The sequence below is a fragment of the Fringilla coelebs genome (genome assembly GCF_963513975.1).
Source record: "Fringilla coelebs genome assembly, chromosome: 1".
In the NCBI taxonomy this organism is placed as follows: domain Eukaryota; kingdom Metazoa; phylum Chordata; class Aves; order Passeriformes; family Fringillidae; genus Fringilla; species Fringilla coelebs.
Genome location: NC_140028.1, coordinates 122,931,068 through 122,948,043, shown reverse-complemented (window position 1 = coordinate 122,948,043; position 16,976 = coordinate 122,931,068). Strand labels below are relative to the sequence as shown.

Genomic DNA, 16,976 nt, shown 5'->3' with positions numbered 1-16,976 from the left:
AAGGAATATTTCACAACTTATATCACTTTGCCTGTAGATATTTGTGGTGCAATTTCAGCAAAATCACAAAAAAAATTTTAAGTGGCCTCTATCCTTTTTTAAATTTAAAACGGTGTTCAGTGAAATGGTGCATGCTCTGACAAAGACTTTTTGCTTCATCTGAATTATCTTTTTTTATGATTAACAAGTAAAATGAACATTTTCCTAATATTAAAATTACCTTTGAGGCAAACAAAACAAAAATAAAGTTTATAATGCATAGACCAAAAACTAAACTAAAGAAAAACCTAGAGAATTGTTGATATCATTTATGTGGGGTTTTTTTCCTGCAGAAAACCTAACCTCTCAACAAAAATGTGATTTCTTTGGACTAAGTTGTTTATCAAATAAACAATAAACATTGAACTTAAACAAATAGCATTACACATGCACAAAATTAATCTTCACATTCTGACCAGTGTAAACCAATTGGGATTTTCTAGAGTTAATTTTTCTGGGATAGGACATTCATATGTGTATTTGCCTTTTAATGTTAGCCATATCCCCCTGATTTAGCGCAGCCATAACAGGCCAAGTATTTGTCAAACAGTGCAGAAGTCATCCTCACTCCTTCCCTTTGGAGTCAGCCTGAAAGAACACATCTGCAAGGGCAGAGCAAAGGGGCTTATCTTCTCCTTCAATACAGCTTTCAGGCTTTGAGATTGGAGAAGAAGGGCAAAATCAAAGTGGTAAAATATCTGCACACAAGTTTGTCAAGGAAGGGGTTAAAAAAGTGGAATCTTTGTGACTGTAAAGGGCTGAATTATCTTCCTGACACCAGCAGGGGTTGCTGTCACTAGTTCGTGGTTGTCACATTCCTGTTATGCTTGACCTTGGAAAGGCTTGACAACATAGTCTGGATTTGATTAAGGAAATTTCATGTTTTTCCTTTGCTAGAGTCACCCCCCACCTCGACAAACATTTAAAAATGTTAAGGAGTAAAAAAAAAAAGGTTTGGAAAGCAAACATTTTCCCAAAAGAAATTTATAGTTCAAATTTACACCAAGTTCACACTAACTGGAGCAGTCCGGGTTTCCAGTCAGGCTTTGAGAGCTCTCTGTAAACCATTAGTCACTTCCCTGGAAGAGGCAGCTTTTTATAGGCAGCAGGATAAAACAGACACAGATGTGTAAGTAATATTAGAGGCTTTCACATGTACCTGCCTTTTTTTTCTCAGTCATACAAAAGAAAAAAAAGAGCGATTATAGAAAGAATTTCATTGAAGCCTTGGACTTGAACAGCTACCATGGAGATTGGTTTAATGAAAATAAAATATCTTGTGTTGTGTTTTCTTCAGGTTGCGACAATTTGTATGATGAACATGGAAGTTCTTTTACTTTTATCACATTGGCTTCTTTGCATTCTACAGGACTGTGATTATGCCAGCTGCCAATGAGTTTGATCCAGAAATTGTCCTGGTGTCAGCAGGATTCGATGCCGTGGAAGGCCACGACCCTCCGCTGGGCGGGTACAAAGTCACAGCTAAATGTAGGTATTGCCATTGGCACATGTTTCTCAGTTGGCATTTCTTCTAGTTTGGAACCTTACTATGTAAGTCCAGTTCACAACTGTGTTTCTGTTCTGTGAGATGACAGCTGTGTCACTGAGGGCAGGGACTGTCCAGAAGTTAATACCCAGAGATGCCTGGAGAGCTGCAGTGCTTGCCCAGCTCATGGACAAGGTGGAAACAAACATGTTAGAGTTCTTGGCTCACTCCTTTATGTTCCTCTTGGCATTTTTGTCTTGGCTTTCTAAAGTATTACTTTTCTGGCATTCAAATAACATTGTAGAGGTTTCATGCTTTTCAATAGGCCCCAATTTCCAAATGCTGGAGTAAGTTACTTCTCTTTAAATATATATTGGAGATTTTAGACTTTGGATGCCTAAATCCAATCTCATATTGCTCTTTTGTTATTGTAATCTTTTTAGCTTCGTGGCATTAATCCTGAATTACATCAGTGTTTATGAAGGCCAAATTTTTCTAAAAGACTACTCTGCTGGGTCTCAGTATTTGGATGTCCATTTCAGTCTTTCAAAATGTTTGCTTATGGCAGAGATTTAATACTTTCTGAAAGACAGGTCTGTCTGGCACATCTCATTTGTAACACTCCAAAATCCCTAGCTCTTACCAGACATTGTGGCCAAACTGATTCTGAGCCTAGGATGTTAAGCAAGGCTGGGTGATGTGGTAGCTCTCTGTACAGAATGTGCAATGTAACATTGCTTTATATCAATTGCTTTTCATGGGGCAAGACAAAATGGTTTCCTAATGCAATGCTGTGAAAATTTTTCTTCAGTATATTTACTTTTAGTCAGTGTATTCTGTCTATAATATCACTACAACAGCTATTAAATATGGACCTCTGCTGCTAATGGCAGATGCCTTGGGAATAGTCTGGAGAAGTCAATGAGACAATGGCATTTAAAACGCTTCAGAAATGGACTTGAGTTCAGAGGGTTTTGTTCTTCTAACCTCTGCCTTTTGTTACAGATCAATAGACCAAAACTGTTGTTTACCTCAGGAAGTTCAGGGCAGATATGCATATTTTTTATTTTAATTTTCACTACATGCTAAAAAGACTCCCCTGAATACCAATGAAAGGGATGGAGGAACTGAGTCAGTGTCCATAGGGGTGTTCTGTGACGAGAGAAAATGCAGAGAGCAGTGCAGGGGTCTACCCAAAGATGCTTTCACAGGTGTTAATGTACAAATGGGATGGAAATGGAATATCCCTCTGGCTGCAAGTTAGACATATTGAGTTTTCAGCCTAATGCAGTGGTTACACTGGAGAGGAAAGAAACATAGCAGGCAGTGTGTGTGTGTAAGTATCATTTCCCTGTGTATTATAACTTTTGGTAAAACATTTTACCGGAAGACGTGAGCGATTTACTCACTGTTTTTTTCCATGTGTAGTTCGTGGTCAGTGGCAGCATCCCATGAGCTTGTGTGGCAGGGAGGTGAACTTTCAGCTGGTACTAAATTAGATATTGTGTTGAGAACCATTGTATAACTATCTGTATTTAGCTGCTGAGAAGGTATCCTATGTGTCCCCCTTAAGGATGCAAGATACTTTGGCATATGTAATATTCTGGCATAGCAACTTCAACAATTTAACTAGAAATTGCAGCAAAGAGAAACTGTCTGACATTAGAGTTAATGTTAATTTTCATTAATGAATTAATTATCTCTTCTAACTTTTTTGAAGAAATCTTAATACATTTTCTAATATAGGAGGTTGCACACTGCTTCTGCATATGTATCTGTAAGCAAAAAAAGGTGATTTTTTTTGCTTATAGATAAAAAAAAAAAAGCCAGTGTAGGTGGCTCTTGTTTAAATTAAGAGAAAAGCCGAGATAGACTCAGATAATGATCATGCACCTGAGGGATGAATAAAGCCCTTTTTACAGAGCCAAAGGAATTTATTATTTCCCCAAAACAAAATTCTCCACATTCCACCATTCTATTTTAGAACATAACATACTATATGTGGTATGTAGGAAAATGAACATTCTGGTAAAAAAATAAAAGGACCAAAGAGAAACTTTCATATTGAACATTAAAATAGATATTTGTGCAAAGTTTTAATATAATTGGTTTGTAATAATTAGAAATTGTACACCAACAAGTAAAGCTGAACCTCTAAATATTCTTTCTTTATAAATCTTTAGCACTTTGTGTACACTTAATACATTGAATTTTCTGATTTCTATGATTTAATACATGCTTTACAAATTAGAGAGAGATTGAGATCAAAGGAGAGAAGATAGATCCTTTGCTACTAACCTTGCTCTTAAAGAGCATTTAGAAACCACTAGATACTTGGTAATGAATTTTTTATGTCTTTCCCTCAGATTACAATCTAAGAGAAAAAATTAAAATTTATTAACCAATCAATTGTCCCAAGTTATAAAGTAAAAATCATTGGATGAAGATAGTAGATTGAAGTAATTACAGCCTTGAAGTAACCATATAGCAGGCAATTACATTCAACAAAAAATGGCCGGGTAAATCTTCACATTTTGAGAAATGTAAACTGTAATCTGCTTTAACCCAGAATTTAATTTTTTTTCTATATTATCATACAATTTTATTTACTGAGGAGTTGCCATTTCTCATTAATAAAGAAACATGTCAGCAACAAAATAATCATATATATATATATATATATATATATATATATATTTGCGGCTGATTTAAAATCTGTGAGTCTGTTGTGCATGTCAGGATTTCTCACAGTGAGGTGACTCTCAACTCCTCTAGAAGGCTGTAGAGTGGAATCTGGCCAAGTGAGATCAGTGATGATAGCAGAGCTTGGAGATATCTCATTTCCTAATTTATCTCTTGTTGTATTAAGTAATGAAATCACTAATGGTCCATTAAAAAAAAAGAGATAGTGTTTAAAAAAATATTGGAAGGGAAGTTTTCCTATCTTATTGCACTTTTCAGATCACTTTCCCTATTTTTACAGAGTGCCTTTGCAATTTCTCCTTATCTGTTGATTAGTTTTCACTAAACTAAGCAATATTTAACTAAGTTTTACCTGTCTGTGAAACAGATTTGTTTGGTGTGATGTAGAATTGAGAATGAACATTAAGTAAAACATTTGTTTCAACCACCTTTGAGGATTTCACAGTCACATTTTTCTTTATGCTAGCTCTTTGTGCCAATCCTCTCTCTTAATGAAGTGCTATGATTTCAAAAGGTGCTTGTATAATACACCTACATACGCATACACATCTTGAAATACATACTCAACCCATGTGCATAAACTTTGTGATGGATTTTATATTATTTTAAGAACAAAAAGGGCTTCAAAGATTTGATATGACTGGTGGCATATGGCAGAACTTGTTGCTGCTGGGAAGTTCTCAGTCCTTTGGTACAAGCTACATTCCTAATATCTTAGTAAGGAAAGGCAAGCTTTATTGACAACACTGATGAAAGGCCACCTAGCATAATTAGAAACAGGTACACTTTTGAATTCACAATTGCTTGCCCTGAAGAAGGTCTTCCCCCCTCAGAATGGTTTGTGTCAGAAATGGACTTTGTTTTTCCAAATGAAAACTTTCTGTCTGCTAAAAATATTATCTTTACACACATACAGTGCCTTGCCTGTGGCATTATGCTATGGGAACTGCACCAAGTTTAACATCAAAAAGCAAAGAGAAGAAAGGTCGGCAAATATTATGTTAAACTTCTCTGGTAGTTCTCTTGGCCCAGGGTCTTGCATCAATTAAAGGTGCCAACTCTTGCTCAGGAGCTTCTCTAATATCTGGTATGTCCTGTCAGGAATATCCAGGCAACTTATCTTAGATTTTGCTTTCTGTGCCCCTTCTGTAATGACTCAGGTTTACTTAACTTCATTAGCTGAAATAGAGGAATACCTTTTGCAATGTCCATCTTCAGTACTAGCATGGCTCTGTCCCTGTTGCTTGGCTAGAGTGTTTCCCAAGATGTGAGGTGAAGGTGGGTGCAGCAGCAGGAATTCTCACACACAGATTTATGCAGAGTAACTATTGAAGTGTTTGGGATCTCTTTGTTTAGATCAGAGACTGTAAAAGTCCTGTGATTTTATTGTAAAATATAATCAGGTGAGAGGAAAACGTTGCAGTTCCTGACTAGTCCAATGGTTTCTTTTTATTATTAGAATTTTTTTTTCAATAAGATAACACAAAATATCAGCACCATGTAACATGTATTATCAAAACCTATTTTTATCAAATTCACTTTTTGTATGGGAGTAATAAAATATAAGAAAAATATAAGAAAAATAATGGTAGAAGAAGTAAAGGGAATAAAGGAATTTTATATTTACAAATAGTAAGGATATGTTTAAAGAATATGAATCTACTCTTCCGTTATCCTGATGATCCTTAGATAGAACTACTGAAGATAGAACTGATTCATTTTGTGCTTTATTTTACAGTTAATTTTTATATTTTCTGCTAAAATGTATAGCATTATCACATAGCATTTGAATTTTGTGTAGTGAACAAGTCTGAAGAAGATCTGTCAGATCTGATCATAAATTTGCAAGTTGTTAGATCTTGTAAGGGAACTGTTTTTAAAATTAGCTCTGCTGGCTGAAGATCTCCATGTAACATTATCCTGAGGTGAAGTACTTTCTCTTGGTTTTATAGAACAGGCCTTAGAATAATGCTTGAGCTAAAGCCACTGAGATCACTTTACTGTTCAAGTAAATATTCTACATAATTGCTCATTAAATCGTGACCATTCCATAAAAAGAATAAAGTAAATAGAGAAGTGTCAAGCAAGAATGAAGACCTTTTTCAAGGTACTTAACTTCCTGAAGCACTCTGTTAAGGGCTATGATGATTTACAGGAGTTTTCCTGTTGTTTTACTCTCCTATTCCAAAGATGCTATTTGACGCCAGATTGCAAAATAGAATCAGCAATTAGCAGTAGGAAAGGATACCACTGTGGGCATTTAAAGAGTAAATTATATTTTGTCTGTTTGAATATTTGTCTTCTGTTATGCCAAATTTGTAATGAAGAGTTGATCCAGTGCCTGGAATATAACTGATTCTATCTAAGCTGATTTGCAACTTTTAATGTTGTTATTATTTGAGAAAATTGCAATAACTCAACCTATCAGAAGCTGCATTATGTTGTAATATACTCCATTCAAGTGGGGCCAATGAAAAAAGTCCTGAAGTTATTAGCAGTTTCCTTTCTCATAAGTCCAGGCTATTTCCAAAGGATATGTCAGCATAAGTGGTAGAAATTAATGTATAAGAAAGACTGCTGACTTACACATAGCCAACAGCTCTTCTGTGAGGAATCTCTTTTCATGGCTGGAACTGGTACTTTGCAGGATACAAGAGCAACCAGGTTGAACCTAGGGGCCTGTTGGTTTCCTGTTGCTTTGCCCTTCACATTTCAGTTCCCATTCCCACTGGGAGTAATGAGTTTTGATAAAGAGATCTCTGAATGTAACATGAAATGCTATAAAAAGCTAAAATACCTAGCATCTTAGCACAAGAAAATTCAGAAGAAATGGGCACAGTTGTAATAAAGAGATGACAGATTGCTGAAACAAATGATCTAGCATGATGTACCAGCTGTCACTGGAAGGCTTTAAAGGAGATGTTTAAATAGCTGGCATCCTTTCAATTAGGTAAGCCACAGCACACTCAGACACCAAAAGCTTCATGCAAAAGTTTTTCTTCAGAGACTTTATTGAGCCTTCACAACTGTCCTTCTGTATCTTGGAATTCTTCTCAGTTTCCCACTGTGTTTTGTGCATAGTATATGGGTTAGAAACAAACCAAAGGCTAATGATAGAACTACATATCCCTGAATTCGAATGCAGAACTCCTCAGGGTCAAAGCCTGGTGCTTCAGATATGTTTCAGAGATCGTTTCCCATGTGCCAGCCTCAGTATTTCTAGAACATTCTATGTGACTTTTCTGACTATGTCTATAATTTAAAGTACTAAAAAGGTATATATATTCATTGTTTTGGGGGTTTGTTTGTTTATTTGTTTCCTGGTAGTACTTAGTTTCTAAAGCAGTTCCCAGATAATATTGTTGCTCTCTACTGGACTCAGACAGCCTTGGACTGTGAGTTTTTTGGGTAGAATGTCTTTGGGTTGGAACTTCACTTTCTTGTGATTGTCTGAAAGTCTTCTCTGACTTTTGACTCCAAGAAAGAGTCCTGACTAGGACTACTGGGGCTAATGTAATAGATATATGTTAAAGTAAAGCAGGAGAAAAGAGCTCCTGCAAATTGACAGCCGACTAAAGAGAATAGTAGTAGCTTGGTAGCTCTTTTAATGCAGTTTGATTTTCTAAAAATAGCATTGCAGGCTTTTATAATGCCAGGTCTGATCTCTTCACAAGTAAGAAAGTCTTTTTGACTCAGCTACAAGAAGCTGTGATCTTGGTAAGTCTGGCACTGACTGCCTCTGACTGCAGTTTCACAGCTGGCATAGCTGTTCCACGCAGCTCCTTGCCATAGAAAAGGGTGGTTGCACACCACTTCATCTTCTGAGCTGTCCTTTGTTTACCTTGCACCAGGTCAGCTTCTTGTCAATCTCTCTGTAAACACCTGGAGCATTAGCTCATCAACCCATCAGAAAACAAAGTCAAAGAAGTGAAGAGACTGAAGCTGAATCAAATTATGGAAGGACCAATGTGTGCCAGAGGCAGCAGAGAAAGGAAGAGATTGCATAGGATAATTTATGGTAGCAGTAAGCAGTTAAATTACTTCAGTTGCCACAGCTGCCTTCTTTTCTGAATTCTCCTGAATTCAGATATTGGTTTTTTTTACATAATTTGATTATCTTTCTGGTACTTGAGGTTGTAGAATGATTATCCAGCAGGTTAGATCTTCAGCTTTTGACTCAGAGCTAACAGCATTGGGGATAGGTTGGAGCAATGATCACTGATAGTTTTTCACTGGGGAGTGTCCTCATTGGTATCAGATATTTTCTTTCTGTCCCTTTTTTCTCTTAGAAACTACATCATACCCAGTGGCTGGCAGCAAGAACATGTAGCATCAAGACTGCTTCTTGTTATTCACTTCTGAAAGCAAAGTTTGGGTTTCCTCTAGGGGCATTTTTTGAATTCTAATTAAATAGTAGTTTGGTATGATTGAAAAGACATCAAAACAAATGAAAAATTAATTGGCTACCAATCCTTAGATATGATTATTTCCTATTTTTCCTGGTTTATAGGATTCACTACAAGAAGTATGGCATTTTAGTTCCTTTTTCCTTGTAGCCCACAGCAGTCACTGCTGTATCATATCCTATGGTTTGGACATGGCCATTGGATTGCCCATCTTCCTAAATTTTTATGTTTATTTACTCCTGCATTTGTACTCCTTAGATTTGCTTTTGCAATACAGATATCGGTGATTTATTTGTCACTGATTTCAGGACCTGGTACATTATTGGCTTGTACACCACATTTATATGTTTAAAGGTGAAATGTTGAAAATTTCAGAAATCCCATTCTCTGAGAAAGAGTAGTCTGTTTGCTCCTGTGGAAGAGAGGTTGGAGTTCACTGTGTAAAATTAGTGTCCTCTCTAGGACACAGCATAAAAAGGCAAATGTGAAGATACAAGAGGAAAGTCCTTTTTTGAAAAATTATTTCATTTAAAGAAGACATTAGTGCTTGGAGAAATTCAGAAAAATTCTGATACTTGGTTGAAGAACCTGCTTTCACATACTGGCAAGTAAGCATATGACAGTGGCTTGGACTATTGGCTTGAGCCATGAGAAAACTGAATAATTCACCTCATTTACTGAGACTAGGGAAATCCTTGTCTTCAGTCTTTGGGGCAGGCATGTCTAGCTGGACAAGAAAACTCATCTGAAGGATTCAGAAATCTTAGTAATGATTTTGTTATTGCCCAGTGTTTTCTATACTGTCTGGCTAACTGGTGCATCTTCCAGAAAGGGCTTACCTAAGCAGAAAGGGAGTGAAATTAGAAATATTAATAAATAAGCATTGATTTCACCTGCTTTTTCACTCTTTCTTGGCCTTTCTTTCTGCAAATGAGCCAGGAGAGATTTCCATTTCCATTCCCACTCCTGCCTCTCAAAGAGAAGGTCTGTCTGCTGGCTAGTTAACTAATTGGTACAAGTGAAAAACCACCTGTACAGCCTGTTCAGCTATGCAGTGTCAATCCATCTGCAGAATGCATCAGGTGCCCATTCCTTTTTTTCCTTGATTTAGGACAGTTGCTGGGGACAGGGCAGAGGATAGATTACAGTGGGAAAAAAGAGAATCTACAGAACCATTAATAATTATTTTCCCTTTTTGGCCATCTTCACTTATCTCTTCACCTACCTCTTGATGTTTTTTCTTTCATGCTACAGCAGCAACATTGGCTAATGACAATAACTTATGTGAGGGATGCAAAAAAGGTAAAATTGGTCGTACCTTCTCTCAGTTTTGAAATTAAACTTACAAAATCTTTTCCCTTATTGAAACAAAGAGGCTGTCTTTTAATAGTTGAAAGGAAAGAACAAAGTATTTTTTTCACTTAGGCAGTATTAATCACATCAGATTACAATTTAAATAGGGAAAATTAAATATAAGTTTTTAGGGCCATTTTGAAACTAATGGAGCTTGACACAGTGTTCAGCAACTTGCCTGTGCCTTTTACAGGATTGGGTCCTGAGAGAACATTGTTGAAAGACATCTCCAAATGTGGATTTCTGCATAACAAAGTGTCTGATCTTTTATAGCATCGTTGCATTGGGAATTAGTCTTGTCTTTGGGAATTTGTAGTCTTTAGTAGAAGAGCATGATTTATGTCTTAGAATTTAACCATTCTCTGTAATAAATAGAAATGTGCCACAAGTATTTACTTGGTTGCGCCATGGGAAAATTTTTAACATATTGTTCACAGCTTCAAAATGCTATAAAAGAAGGCATGTAATTTGAAGACCGACTATCCTTTGTGATTTCTAACCAATAGATTGATTAATATCTTTCAAAAGAGACAGCAGCCAAAATGTTTACATCTCATTAGGCAGAGAAGAAGAGAGCACACACAATTTTGATTATGAGCTTGGATGGTTCATTTCTTTGGGCTTCACATCCCCACTACTTAAGGCAGACTGTAACTTTAAGATGTTATCTCTTGCCTGCACAAATAAACAGCCAGTTATGCTTTTTATGGCGGGCAGTTCTCAAACCAACAGGGGATTAAATGATATTAGCTGGAGTTTGTGGTTCCCTGCTGAACTATCATGGGCTCCATGGATTCCTGTCCTGAATATTTCACAGAGCAAACACCTCTTATCTGAGGTGATATTCTCACACTGGCCTCTTGGCCATGGACTTCAAAAGCTGATCACAGGGAGGGCTTGAGAGGCAATAACCCTTAATATAACAGTCTCTCCTGATAGGGATAGACAAGGTAAAGGTAAGGCCTCTCTGAAGTTTGCTCTTGTGTGTTTAGCCCCATGGGGTGATAAGGGGCCATCTGTTTTTTCAGTCTGCAAACTCATCTTTTTCACACTATCCCAGTATCAAGTACACTTTAGGTCTCACTGGTATCAGCGCCAGCAATTCTTCAGTAATCTGAAGAGATTTTCTTGGTATTTTTAGCTTTGATCCCAGAAATTGTCTTAGTTGCTGTTGTGTTGGGATATTTTACCCAAAAGAATATATAAAATAAAATTTAAAACATTATGTTCAAGGTATCATTGTGACAAAGAAAGCAAGTTATTGAAATAGGTGTTATAAAAGGTATGTTAATTACTTGTGGCTAAAGTTTTGTACTTACCTACGTGATTAAACTCAAAACATTAATTCGTGGTGGTAGTTTCAAAAAGTCACATCACCATACCTTATTAATTGTTGAAATAGAATATCAGTACTACCAGTTCTAGAAGTTAAAAAACCACTGCTTCAGGCCTCTGAATTATTGTAAGAGTTAGTAAAATGCTGCTCAGATTTCTTTCATTGCAGAGCTCCCAGAACATCTTCCTTCATTTTTTAAGCTTTTCCCTGCAGACTTTTTTTATCAATGATACATTCTAATTCAATTGCAATCTCCTGATTATAATAGCTTTATATGCAAACACTAAATACTATGAAGTCTGCAATAAAATTATGCAAATTGGCCAACACTGGTGCATGAAAAAAAAATCCCTAATTTTTTTTTCATCACTTTATTACCTTCATTTGTTGTTTTGTGGGGTGGGGGTGGTGGCTGTCTCTAAGGAAATTGTTCTTGCTTATATCAACTAATTGCCACAAAATTTCTGGAAATGCAAGAATGTAGATCCTAATCCAAGATCCTAAAAATCCAAGTTTTTACTCACTTTGAGCAGTCCTGTTGATTGAGATTACCCCACAAGCCTGATTATTATTTACTAAAATAAATAATGTTTACAGGACAGAGATTGTAAACATTATTATGGTAAAAAAAATGCTAAAAACTCTTCAAAAGCATATTTGCATGAGAACTTTTATTTGAATACTTTTATTTTTATTTGAATACTTCCTGAAATCTTATAGAATTAAATTGAAAAGAAATGCAAATTGTTCTGTTGTAAAATATTATATGTCAATTTGGAGGGAATTTATTAATAACTTATTTATTTCAGATTAATTCTTTTCTCCCCATCACCAATTATGATTCATGTACACTGAAATGGACTAAGGGAAAGATCTTGAAAGATCTTCTTTGGAAGAAGAAACTAAAATAAGATAACTGTCCAGAACGACAAAGTATTGTTAGCTAATAAAAATTCACTTGCTTAATATTTTCCATTTATAATGGCAAATTGCTCACATATTTTTTTCCTTTGATTCATGGTCTTATCCCTTTTCCTTAAATTGCTCTCAGTAAAAAAAAAAGTTTCTCTTTTTGATATCTGACATTGCATCCATTCAGAAGTAATTTTTTTTTCTGAGAGCTGTTTTCTAAATGTTTTTTACTTACTTAAAACAGATTAGCATTCTCTAAAAGCAAAATAAAACAAAGCCATTTCAATTTAATAGTGGGATGTGTCCTTTAATGAAATGTTGGGTTTTAAATGTGCTAGCTTTCAAAATTATTTTCCTAACATGATTAATTAACATCAGATATGAATTCAGTGATTTATTTCTATGGAAACCAGATGACTGACATGTATTGCCTTATACTTTATGGTTTTATTTATGATTGCAGTCAGGCAATCTTTGTTTGTTCTTGTTCACTGTTTTCTTCTTATTAAGCCAAGTTGGTTAGCAAAGAATAATTAAATTGCTTTGTATAGTATTTTTATGCTGTCAAGAGAAATCACCAATTTAAAATTCGATATATATATAAATCTCAGTAAAAAACTATATATCTTCCCAAGTTTGTTTTGTTTTTAAAATTTTCATACAATATATTTATTTTTAAAATAAACTTATTATTTATGAAATTATTATTTATTCCTGTTAAAGAGTTCAATTCATCCAAAATAGTGGGAAAAGTTACAGAATATCTTTAATTGGTTTTGGGGTTTTTTCCTTGTAGAGAAGATGACTAAAAGATCAAATTCATTTGTTATTATTTGTATCTATTTTTATTTTTATTAAAATTGTAGATCTGAAGTCTTAGAAATCCTTTGTTTTCACTGAAAGGTATAGTAGTATCTTTAATGGTTCCTACAGGAACAGCTTTGCAGTAAAATTGTTTTTCACTATGACTGGTCTGTGTCCTAACAAATTTACCAGGAATTTCAAGAAATGTCAAATCATCTTCGAAATAGTTGCAAAGTTAAGTGCAGTGTTTTGAAGCAGGTTAGCACAGAAGTAAAAGTGGCAGAGTGGAACCCATTTTGTTGAAATTTCCAAAGACTACATGAACAGATCAAAATAATTTTTCATTCACTTAAATGTTTGAGTAAGCAGCATTCTTAAACCTGCATCAAATCCTGAGGATAATAGTAAAGAAAATCCATTTATCAAGTGACGCAATGCTGTTTAAAAATTGTAATTTAATGAGCAAATGTGTTACATCAAAGGAATTAGTTATCCAAATAGAATTGTGGTATTTATGTCACCATGTGAATAAAAAATTTTTTTTCTAGTGGTGTTAACTGCACCAATGGTAGCTTTGTAGAACATACCTGAAAACAGTGCATATGTCCTTAACCATGTAATTTTTTTCTTTTGGCCTTTTTTTGGTGCATCTATTCCCACACACAGTGGACACCTCTGGGATTTTCCCAGCATGCTTTTTGAAGAAAAACAGTGAGGTCACAAAAGCTGAAGATCTTTAAGGGATCTTTAAGGGAAAAAAAGTAGTTTTCATCCACCAGGAGTTTTCTTCCTATTCACTGAGAATTGATAAAGGTTTTTTTCAAAATCACATTACAAATTTGAAGATTATATAAATGAACACTATTTTTATAATGTTTTAGGTTGCTGATAGGGAGTAAAGAAGATTACTTTAAAAAACACTTAAAAGGGTCTGTGGAGTTTTAATGGCTTGAGTGAAACAAAACACCAAACAGGATGTCCTTGTCCCCTTTGAACTTGAGGCATCACATTGACATGAAGCTACTGAATTCTCTCATTAGTTATGTGGTGCTGGAATCCCAGCAGCACTTAATGAAGATAAGTTTTTATGTAGTGCTTTCAAAAAAGAATTGGAAACTGAGTCTGATCAAATTTAGTACTCTATCACAGACATAATAAAGTTGGAAAATGAAGAGAAAGGAAAAGAAGAAAAGAAAAAAAAAGAAAGAAAAAGAAAAAGAAGAGAAAAAGGGCAGGGAGAAAAGAAAAAAGAAAAAAGAAAAGAAAAAAGAAAAAAGAAAAGAAAAAAGAAAAAAGAAAAGAAAGAAAAGAAAAGAAAAGAAAAGAAAAGAAAAGAAAAGAAAAGAAAAGAAAAGAAAAGAAAAGAAAAGAAAAGAAAAGAAGAGAAAATATTAAAATCTAGAACATAAAATAAGAAGTGTCTTTCATTCAGACAAAATAAGATTTTCCTTATTGTAATTTGCATTATATATCTAAAAGAAAGTAAAAGTAAGAAAGAGGCTTTTCATTTGTATTTTTGCATAAAATTTTCTAAAATAATTTTAAATTATTTACCTGCTTTTTAAATTAAGTTTCATTATATTGGAAAAAGATGTTGTAATTTATTCTAATGGAACTAGCCATCTTATACCATAACAAGGGTACTTACAGCAGAACCTCTATGGCATGGTGTACACCGACCATCAGAACTTGTCAGACCTAAACTCAGTATTTTTAAGAGAGAAAGTAGAAAAAAAATCTTCTATTCTAAGGTGGGACATATACTTCAGGAAGCAACTGAGAGAATATATTTAGTTTAGTAAATAGTAAGTACTGTTCTAGATATATTTCATCTGAAAGACAATAGCAGCCTTTTGGCTTTGGCTGACTACTGACAATTAGAGCATCATAAACCAGATGTCAAGCATTGTGTCTTGAGTAACTTTTTTCTTCAGAATTTGCCCGTCCCTCTTGTCATCATGGCTCAGCTACCTAATTTAGTCCACTGGATAACACTCAGTCCTTTCACAGTACCTGTTTTTATTTTATTAGAACTAGTGAAAGAAAGAGGATCTGTAAAATATTTTGATTTCCTTTGAATGTTTCCTTAGCTTTTAAGAAAACTGATCCACAATTAGTAGACTCAGAAATAAACATAAAATGAAGTAAGTTCAGCTAAAAGGCCTCTCATTACTACAGGAATATTTCCTGACCAATTTTATTATAATTATATTACTATGTCACTGAACTCTTCCTTCTGTGTTAGTTTCAGCTCAGTGACTTTTACCACTTACTGCCTTTGGGAGATTGATCTGCAGAGATTTCATTCTTGAAACATGTCTCTTGAGATTTGATTTTCATTTGCTTCAGTTTATCTCTCTAAAGTAGGCAATAGTTTTCCTCTTTCACATGTCTTGTTTGTGAAGCAATATAGATATTTATGGCAGCACTGTTTAGACATATGTCAACTGCTAATCTAAAAGAAAGGGCTTGAGAGCAGCAAATTAATTCATGATGGAGGAAGACATGTTCCAGTGTTTCAGCCTGGGAAATTCCAGGTGTGAGGATGGGAAGGCTGGACATCAGACATCTGAGCTGGAATGATTCTTTTAACCAGGTTGTTTAACTTCTAAAACACCAGGACAAATGGTCAAATTCCCTTCTTTTTCTAGGATATCTAAAAGCCACCCTGGTAAATGCATACCACTTACCAAGTTTTTGTCATGTTATTAGCAGAGAAGTGCCAGTATATTCAAGGGAAGAGGACACTGAACTAAAAGAGTGTTAGGAGAGATTTAACTACTACTGAGCAGAGCTTTAAAGAACAGATGATTTATGTCTTAGACAAAGAAAGCAAGGTGTACAGTGGTTTGGTAGGATAGCAAATATTTTGTGTAGTCTGAGGAAGTATCACTGGGTTTAATGGAACAAATTTGGCATTGAAATTCTCTGTGCATACAATTATTTTCAACTTTTATGAATCAGGAAATGATGCTAGACATTAATTCAAAGCTAAGAAGATTATTATTGTGACATGCTAATATCACTATATATACTGTAAGGAGAGGAAACATAATTTCTATATAATTCCCATGGTTTCTGTATAAAAATACCCCTGTTAGCTTGAAATTGGAATGATTGTTAAAAATATATTAGGTAGTATTCTTATATAGAAAATACTTTCTAAATAATTTCCTTGTAAGTATATAGAGTTTATATACTAATATTGTATGATAATATTAGCATTAAAACTTGCTTAAATAATACAAGGATTTTAAAGTAGGTCTCCATAACCTACAAAATCTCTACCAGGAGTATTTTTTATTGAGGCACTAAAGGAAGCATAGATTACTTAACTAAAATGCATTTATCTATAATTTCATATTTACCTGAAAAGCTTCTCACTGGGCATGCTGTATTCACAATGCATGACCTCGGTAGATGAAAGCATATTTTATCTGCCTGGGTGTAAATAGTCTTTTGGAGCCATAAATGAGCTTTCTCTCTCAAAGTTTGGCCTTCTGGACATTAAACATCCTATTAAGTCCAGATTTGTCCAGGCAGTATAGAGAGGTGTTTAATCCCAAAAAGGCCATCTTTCAAAAAAACTGGTGCAACAGATCTTTCTGTGGATATTCCTCTCTTCCTACTGAGTAGTAAATAGACTGGAGGAGTATCAGAGGCAAGACAGCTAACTTTTCCTTACTTAAAGGTTGGAAAGAAGAATCTTGATAAATATTAAAATCAAGGGGTTTTTCCCATCCATTTTCAATATGTAGAAAGGTCATAAATTGAATATGAAATGAAATGAAATGATAAATGCGACTTCTTTTAATACAGATCAGGTTGTTAAAATGGGTAATTAAATTCCCTAAAAATAGAATGAACTGCAGAATCTTCAATATTAAGAAAAACTTTTACACAAGTTCTTTACATGGATTTTAAGAGCGGTATTGTG

General features: G+C 34.7%; 1 protein-coding gene across 1 annotated transcript in view; it reads left to right on the top strand.

Moving 5' to 3' along the window:
* Positions 1–16,976, top strand: part of HDAC9 (histone deacetylase 9) — a 458,294-nt gene that overhangs the window by 396,317 nt on the left and 45,001 nt on the right. Inside the window, exon 23 of the mRNA XM_084203797.1 lies at positions 1,409–1,527. Within this exon, the coding sequence (XP_084059923.1) occupies positions 1,409–1,527 (119 nt within the window). The remainder of the gene's footprint in view (positions 1–1,408; positions 1,528–16,976) is intronic.